Source organism: Zea mays, chromosome 7 (genome assembly GCF_902167145.1).
Source record: "Zea mays cultivar B73 chromosome 7, Zm-B73-REFERENCE-NAM-5.0, whole genome shotgun sequence".
Classification (NCBI taxonomy): Eukaryota; Viridiplantae; Streptophyta; class Magnoliopsida; order Poales; family Poaceae; genus Zea; species Zea mays.
This window is the reverse complement of record NC_050102.1, coordinates 53,608,271-53,617,369: the sequence shown is the minus strand read 5'-3', so window position 1 is coordinate 53,617,369 and position 9,099 is coordinate 53,608,271. Positions and strand designations below refer to the sequence as shown.

The 9,099-nt window shown below is 48.9% G+C and overlaps 1 protein-coding gene across 1 annotated transcript; it reads left to right on the top strand.

Moving 5' to 3' along the window:
• The first annotated feature begins 597 nt into the window (after positions 1 to 597).
• LOC100276165 (uncharacterized) lies at positions 598 to 3,022 on the top strand. The gene is made up of 4 exons (NM_001374097.1): positions 598 to 1,044; positions 1,144 to 1,281; positions 2,518 to 2,705; positions 2,777 to 3,022. Exons 1-4 carry the CDS (start codon positions 947 to 949, stop codon positions 2,935 to 2,937), a joined length of 585 nt encoding a protein of 194 aa, NP_001361026.1. The 5' UTR covers positions 598 to 946; the 3' UTR covers positions 2,938 to 3,022.
• Positions 3,023 to 9,099: the final 6,077 nt, after the last annotated feature.

The following is a 9,099-nucleotide window of genomic DNA, read 5'->3' as shown; positions in this document are numbered from 1 at the left end:
ATGTTTAGCACAATTGTTGCTTGTTGGAAAGCAACTCATCTGAAAAGGTTTTGTTTGTTGACTGTTTTTAGTTCATTCTGTAAAGCACCTGAACTGATAAGTTGTTGCAAAGCGTTCTATTTAGCACACCTTCTGTTTAAATATATGAAGACGCTGAAAATAAGATGTGCCAAATAGGTCATATATGCTGCAGCTTATCTATTATTATACTCATATTTAAACTATGGGGGTGTTTGGTTAGAGGGACTAAAGATTAGTCTCTAGTTTTTAGTCTCATTTATTCCTTTTTTGCCAAACACTAGAACTAAAATATGGACTAAAATGATTTAGTTTTTAGTCCTTTACATATGTGCTAAAAGGGAATAAACCATATTAATTTCACATTTAATCCTCATTTAGTTCAATTGTACTAATAGCAGGAGAATGTTAAAGGTCATTTTAATCTTCTTATGAGTTATTTAGTATATTCTTACTATTTTTAGCCTCTAAAACTAAACATGGTAGCGACTAAACTTTAGTTCCTAGATTAAAGAAACCAAACATGCCCTATATTATGTGAATGCAAAATAATGTTTTGGTGACCGGTGAACTGCTGGCAACAATCTTATAACTGAGTTTTGACGTCGTCGACGTCATCAGCATCACCTAGCGTCGAAGCGGCGTCGCATCAGTGTAGAGGAGGATGGGGAGGAGAAGAGATCGAAGCGGCCGTGGACGCAGCGCGAGGAGGCAGCAAAGCAGGTTGGGCTGAGGGGTAGCGCGGGCGACCACTGACAGATTGGAGCAGCAGCAACCGGCAGGCGCGGAAGGTGCAGCGGAGATAAGTAGTGTGATTCAGGTTTGGACCGGACCATACCAGGCTGAGGCCCATTAATGATGCAATTTGCTGGGCTTCTTTATTTTCTCCGTGCTTCCATCCTCTTCTCCGTCGGCGGGGAGAAGTGAAATGCCGTGGAGATGGGCGGCGGCGGCGGCGACGAGAAAGCTCACCGGGATCTCTCAGTCGCGAGTTTCAGTAGCCTTTACCGGCCGTCTTCTCTACCGGTAGAATTGTATCTTCAAATCTTCCCTTCAAAATTCCATGCCCTAACTGACACGAGATCTCTCGTCTTATTGTCTGCGTCATGCCAACTTTGGCTTCAGCTCGTTCGGAAGCGACTCCAGTGAAAGCCGCAAGAGGTCACTGCCACGGGGGGTCGTATCGATCGGGGCCATCAGCCTTGCTGGAGGTCTCGTGCTCAGCGCCGTCAACGACCTCGCCATCTTCAATGGATGCACAACGTCAGCTTCTTCTTTATTTTGGCTTCCTCCCCCCAATTCAAAATCAATCCTGCAATATCTGCACTTGTGTTTCTAACATGAACATGTTTGGATTCCATGAACCAACTGTTAGCTAGCTAGTTAATTTTAGCTCAAATTAGCTCTAATGCATTGGGCGAATGGCTATTTTTTTAGCTGTCTTTAACTAGTTGTTAGCCAACCAAAGCAAATTTGAGCTAATTTTTAGCCAGCTAGTAACTATTTATGTCCATGTGTATCAAACAGGCCATATATTACGCTCCTCAGTTACTAGAGAGAATTGATTTGCATGCAAACAACTGCTAGAAGGCCTTTACTCGTATTTTAATCTCCTGTTACTAGAGAGAATTGAATTGCATGTAAGCAAGTACTAGAACTCGATAGTTTGATTACTCAGGAGCAAAGAGATGTGATTTCTTTCCGCATCTTATTTAGCTGCACTCCAGTCCACTCCAAGCCACGCGTGGTTTTGGAGTTTGGACATGGGAGGGGTTCAACCCACGTGGATTGAACTGAACTGGAATAGGCATTGCAAAGTTTGTGCTGTGTTCCCAAACCCAAACTGTTGCCTTTTTTCTTGGAGTATCAAGGGAGGTCCAAACATATTGCCATTTTTAGAGTATCATAGGGATATCCAAACATTTTGCCTCTGTTCATGCATCAGTGCCATGTGAACTTTAGGAATCCATTTTGGGAACAATCAAATGCCCACCATTGGATATCAATGGTAATGTCTAATGTGTTTAATTACAATTTATCGCACAGCACTCGCTTTGAATTTTGAATTCATCTGAGAGAACCATAATGGCACTCTGCAATCTGGTTGCATGGTAATTTATTGGTTTAGTGAATGGTGCATTTTTCTATAAGGAAAGCAAGAACAGTGGGGTTAAGTCCGCACAGTGTCATGTGTTTGGTCTCCATTGCTTTAGTCATACAGAGTAATTAACGTATTTCTAGCACTCATTTAAATTTTAATAAATTCTAGCCATCTTAATTTACTTTCCTTTTTATCTTGATTTATATTTATCTTTTTTCTTTGGTCCTCAGCCATGAAGTTTATGCTATCTTAATAATGTTCTTCTAGATGCGTATGCACACCATTTCCCATATATACTATTGTTGTCTCATGCAGTGGTGGAAATTTAGTTGCATGTAACATTGCATTTTTCTTTGTTTCTTTTAAAGGAAAAAAATTACAAGTTTGAATGCTTTCAGGAAGGCAATTGAGCATGCTGCTGACAACCCTGCTGTTGTGGAAGCAATTGGAGTGCCTATAGTCAGAGGACCGTGGTATGATGCTTCTCTTGAGGTGGGCCATCGACGGCGGTCTGTGTCATGCACATTCCCTGTATCTGGGCCACATGGGTCAGGATTTCTCCAGATTAAGGCAACCCGAGATGGAGGTTTGTTTTCAGTTTTCTCCTTTGCTGTGCCCTGAATAGTCACATTATACAAAAACGATGGTGTTGTGTAGAGGATGGTCTGCTTTCGTTTCTGCGGCATCACGACTGGAAGATCCTATTGCTGGAGGCTCATCTTGAAGCACCATCAGATGATGAGGACCAGAGAAAGCTGGTTAAGGTGAATCTTGCAAGCAGTGGCCGTGGGGAAGATGGCGATCCAGAGAGTGGTTAATCTTTTGTACTGAATTCCATGGTGAGTGGAAGATCGTGTCATCTGAATGGACTCCAAATATTAAATGACACGTAGATCTAGGGAAGCAGATGTTTTTTGCTCCAAAAATAGCAGCAGGGACGGCAGCAACCTGCAAGCACGCGGGCAATATGCTATTTGTGGCCACATTGGCCCAGTTTTGGCGTTTTGGCGGGTGCGTATGGTCGCAACATGACAACCGGATCATTTGTGTTTGTTGTTGCCGCCGCTGCTTCTCCCGTTGCCAAGCCTCCATCCAATTGGATAGTCGCTTCGTGCGGTCCCGTCCCCTCGCCGGCCGGCGGAGCTCACGGCTTGCCGCTGCATTGCCATCGTGTCACTTGTACACAATCCACCAATCTGATTGGATTCGGGGGGATGCTTGGGCAAATTCGAGAATTTGCTCAGGCATTCGTTCCGATTGCGGCTAGCTAGCTGATCGCTTAATCACTCGACACGGGCAAATTTGCACGGCGACGACGATGGGCATCTTGTGTTGTTTCCAGTCCCACACCAGCGATCACGCTGTTGCTTCGTCCCCGGCTACCTCTTCGTCCTCTGCCCCCTCGTCGTGCCGAAACAACGATCGCCGTGCTCCCCCCGAGCGGCAGGCCCCCGGCGAGGAGAAGAGCAGGAGGAGGAACGACAGCGTCGACAACAGCAACCTGGTCGACCTCGTCAACGACATCGTCGCCGAGTCAGGTACCATACCCACCTCATTAATCTCGATCAGCTCTCAGATTATGTGAAATTATTAATGCAATCATGTCATTGGTGTGATCGATCGATGGCCATATGCGATGCAATGCAGTGAGCTACCGTCACAGGCGTGTGGCCGAGGATATCCTCAAGATGGAAAAGGCGGGCAAGGTCACGGCGCGCGCCTTCACGTACGCCGAGCTGTCCGAGGCCACGGGCGGCTTCCGGCCGGAGTCGCTGCTGGGCGAGGGCGGGTTCGGCCCCGTGTACAGGGGCCGCCTGGGGTCGTCGTCGGGCCCGGAGGTGGCCGTCAAGCAGCTGGACCGCAACGGCATGCAGGGCACGCGCGAGTTCCTGGTGGAGGCTCTCATGCTCAGCCTGCTCAAGCACTCCAACCTGGTGACGCTGCTGGGCTTCTGTACCGACGCCGACCACCGCATGCTCATCTACGAGTACATGCCGCTGGGCTCCCTGGAGGACCACCTGCTGGACCTGCCCCCGGGTCGCGCGCCGCTCGACTGGGCGACGCGCATGCGTGTCGCGCAGGGCGCCGCGCGCGGCCTTGAGTACCTGCACGACACCGCGCGGCCGCCCGTGATCTACCGCGACTTCAAGGCCTCCAACATCCTGCTCGACACCGGCTTCCGCGCCCGCCTCTCCGACTTCGGGCTCGCCAAGGTCGGCCCCGTCGGCGACAAGTCCCACGTTTCCACGCGCGTCATGGGCACCTACGGCTACTGCGCCCCGGAGTACGCGCTCACGGGCAAGCTCACCACCATGTCCGACGTCTACAGCTTCGGCGTCGTCTTCCTCGAGATCATCACCGGAAGCCGCGCCATCGACACCACCAGGCCGCCAGAGAAGCACAACCTCGTCCTCTGGGCCGCCCCACGGTTCAAGGACAAGCGACGGTTCGCCGAGATGGCCGACCCGCTGCTCAAGGGCGCCTACCCCACCAAAGGCCTCTACCAGGCGCTCGCCATCGCAGCCATGTGCCTCCAGGAGGATGCCACCATGCGCCCCGCCATCAGCGACGTCGTCACCGCACTCGACTACCTCACGGTCGCAGGCGGAGGCGCCGCTGCCAACGAACCACCGGCTCCCAATCCCAACCAGCAGCAGCAACAAACAGACATTATCGGCCACGCCGGCGAGCAAGCGTAACATCATGTCTCATCGAAAATTGTTAATTAAGCGCAGCGTGCATTCATACATATAATGTGATAATGTTGCGCGTCTCCCATCGATCGATGAAAGGAGGACTTGTCATAACAAACTATAACGCGTATTGATTGTTACAAACATACACTACAGGAAACGCCTAAATTTTCGTGGGCCAAAAACCCACGAAAATAAGCCTAAACCGACGAAAATATAGTATTTTCGTCGGCCTGCCGACGAAAATAGCCGCCGAAAATAAGTTCGACGAAAATAGGTGTCTATTTTCGTCGGTACCGACGAAAATAACCTATTTTCGTCGGTACCGACGAAAATAACCTATTTTCGTCGGCTTTCGCAAAACCGACGAAAATAGTGAGTCGCCCATTTATTTTCGTCGGCCGGGAGTGGCCGACGAAAATACGCCAGGATAGTTTCGTCAGCCTTGGTAGTGGCCGACGAAAATATCCTGGGAACATATTTTCGTCGGCCTAGGTGGTGGCCGACGAAAATAGCCTGGGAACATATTTTCGTCGGCCACCACTGAGGCCGACGAAAATTGATGGTTCCCCCCCCAAAACAGATTTTTCTGCACCTATTAATAATTCACAGCAATATACACAATATCACATATACAGATTCACAATTACATAATTCACAAAACACATTCACATATACATAAATAATCCATTCACATAAGTTTAGAGTATCCATAAGTCCAAAAGTCCATTGTCCATTCAAATACACAATTCACAAAACTCTAGTCCATAAGTCTAGAGTCCATAAGTCCATAAGCTACTAACTACTCACTACTCACTCCTCACTGATCACTCCGGCGGGCTGTGGGAGTTTTGGCCACTCCCTCCTCCGCCACCAGGAAGGTGGCCACTCCCTCCAGCACCATGGACGAGGAAGTCTTGGACGTTGACACCACCCTCCGATCCATGAGCATGTGACGCTGAACCCTGCAATTCATCAATCATTCAAATAAGGCTGTATACATATACATTGCTGTGTTTGGTCAATATTTGCATAAAAGTAAACATGGAACGTCACCTGTGATCCATGGTGAGGAGGAGGCTGTGCATGCATCCACGGGTACTGTTGTGGTGGCCACCCCAGAGGTGGTGGCACCCACCCCGTCGGTGGCCACGCTTGAAATGGCTGAGAGCCCGCCGGTGGCTGGGAGACCGGTGGCACCCATCCCGGGACTGGCTGCGATCCTTGGGGTGGAGGCGTCCAAGTGCCTAGAGGTGCCTGCGTCCACCCAACACCAGTCCACTGTGGCTGCGACGCTGGAGCTTGTCCTGGCCACTGTCCCCATCCTTGTGCCTGCGAGCCATTTTTGATAATAAAGAAAGAGTTGCTATGGAATTGAAGTGTTCAGATAGTGTTACCTGGGGAGGGCGAAAAGCGGGCAAGTTCATATCAGGGCCGAGTCTAGTAGTCATTTCCTGCAAATGGATGCAACGTTAGAATCGCAACATTATACTTTGAATTCAATGACGACACGTGATGAGATAGACGAATTACCTGAAAATAAGAAGCCATATATTGCGTCAGCTGCCCAACCTGCTCCTGCGCTGCTCGAGCCTGCTCCTGTGCTGCTCGAGCCTGCTCCTGTGCTGCCCGAGTCTCCTCCTCCAGCTGAGCCTCTCGAGCAGACCTGGAGGAGCGAGAACTCCCTCCCGAAGACGATGCCTTCCCTTGACCTAATGTCCTGTTGTACTCCACAACGCCGGTGCCAAAGGCAAACCTGCATGATGCACATAGTTGAGCCATTAAGTGGACACATTCTTGTTAATGAAATCGTCGAATCAAACACAAACACCTCACCTGCCATGCTTTCTACCCCCACCACTGTGGTACAACGCCGAGGCATCTAAGTCTGAATGCATCCAGTCGAAGTCAGGCCCATGGCGTTGAGTCATTTCCTCCCCATATGCATTCTGCAAAGAAAGTTAGAGTTGGAGTTAAACACAAAACATGCAATTTAATTCGTAAATACAAACTTGTTTACCATTTTCTCCCTTGCCGCCTCACTGCATAGCACATCAGGGTTCGCCGGATCAGGGCCACGGTGACCACGGACGTAAACCTCCATAAAACTTGGAGAAACGCCACTTTCAGCTTCCTGCATGAAAAACAAGAGTTAAACCATATAATTTTCATAGATGTAACATACAAGTTTGATTTATATACTTACCATGCGGCGTGCGGTACCAAGGTGTCCATCGGCGCCGTACCTGTGCCCCGGTCCTTCAGTGCCACGGTTGGCACGGTGCTTGTTGGACTCTGCAATCCACTCAGGCGACGCCCATCTCTTAGCCAACCATCTCCAGGCTTCCATGTCCTTCGACAGCCAATCCACAATGCTCTCCAGGTACTGCTCCTCTGTGAGGTAGATCTCATTGGCCCCTAATGCTTTGCTCATTTTCTGACCCTTTATCTTCTTGTAGTAGTAGTTGACGGCCGCGATGCGAGCATTGTACATGGCATCCTTGATTATCTTATCAGCGCACTTCCGAAAGTGCCTCTTCACACGTGTCCACTGAGCCTGATCCTCCTCGATGTCATCCGGCAATTGGAACCTCCCCTACATATCAATGGAGAAGTTAAGTTAAAGTAAGATTAGGAGAAGCAATAATTCAATGAATTGCTTATATACGAAAGTAAACTCACCCAGAACTCGTCCCACACAGCCACCTGACAAGTCCTTCGTTTTTTTTCCGAACTTCCCCCTCCGCTACTGCTTTCCCCTGACTCCCCTGGCTCGACATAGTCCTTTAGACCCCAGTCAGCCCACTGCATAGCCGCGAACCTCTCGCCATTGAGCTCCACCATGCCAGGGTAGTAGAAGCGACAGAGGCTACCCAACACCGCGTTCACCTTGGGACGTCTGCCTGTACCGTCCCAAGTCAAGTCTTCCCATGACCTACAAAAATTAATAAAACAAGTAAACTAGTGCAATCACGTTCACATTAAAAAATTAACACAACAGCAATAAGCCCCACCATTCTCCATGCGGCCGGATGAGCCTCCTCTCGGCAGGTCTCGGACCAAGCGCATTGCTCTTCTTATACCTAAGTATACAAGTAAATTCAATATGATGGAATGATTAGAAACTAATATCAATTAAACTAATATGCATAATAATACCTGAAGGACGTAGAACCATCTGACGCGTCGCCCGCGCTGCCTGCCCCCATTGGGTCAACCTCCTCATCCTGCTCACCCTCGTCATCCTGCTCACCCTCCTCACCCTGCACATGAGCATCCTGCTGAGGAGTCTCCTGCTCACCCTCCTCACCCTGCACTTCGTCTAGACAGTCGAGAAGTTGCTGCTGCCTCTGTCGGCTCTGTGAGGTGCCCTGAAAAAGCCCACTGCCCGAGCTGTCCTCGCTGGCCGCGCTGCCCCCACTCCTCCTCGATCTCCTATGCTTGAACATGTTCAACTGTAGATAAATTAATGTCAAACCACAGTATATGAAACAAATAATATGAAAATTAATAATGTGGAAATTGGAATACATAGCTTAATTGATTAACTAAAAGAAACATACTAATCAAAAGTCATCCGCATCCGATGATGCTTCTTCGGCTCGTTGTTTATTCATACGCTCTTGATTTCGTTGGATCCTTACTGATCTTCTAACGACGACAGGTCGTTTGCGCTTTGACCTAGGTTCTTCAATTAAGTCGCTTGAATTGCAACAGAGATTTTCAAGTCCTTCTCCATTGGTCACATGGAATCGGTGAGCTATGTCTTGATTCGACGCCGCTTCTGGTTGAAAAACAGCATCATCGTTGTCCCTGCTTGTACTCACGTAGTCAGCACTCTCTGGAGCGACGACTTGTGGGTTGACTTTGATTGCAACCCACCAAGCCTTAAGGCTTGGGTGAGGATATGGCAGGTAGTACACCTGTTTTGCCTGATTTGCAAGGACAACATCGCTCATACTGCTCGGAATCCTAGAGCTATGCTTCACCTCGACATTACCATACTTGTCGACACGAGTCCCACTATGAGCATCAAACCAGTCGCACTCGAAAAACACGACTTTAAGTTCTTTGGGGCCATCGAAAATCAACTCTACAATGTTTTGAAGAACACCGTAATAGTCCACTACTTTGTCATCGTCAACATATGAACTTGCCAACACACCACTATTGGTGGTGGCTGCCAATGGTCGACTCTTCTCCAATTTCGCGGTTCGGAAGCGATATCCATTTACATCATAGCGAGTATAGTTTCGGACGGACACAGAGGTATGTGCCATTTGCTGC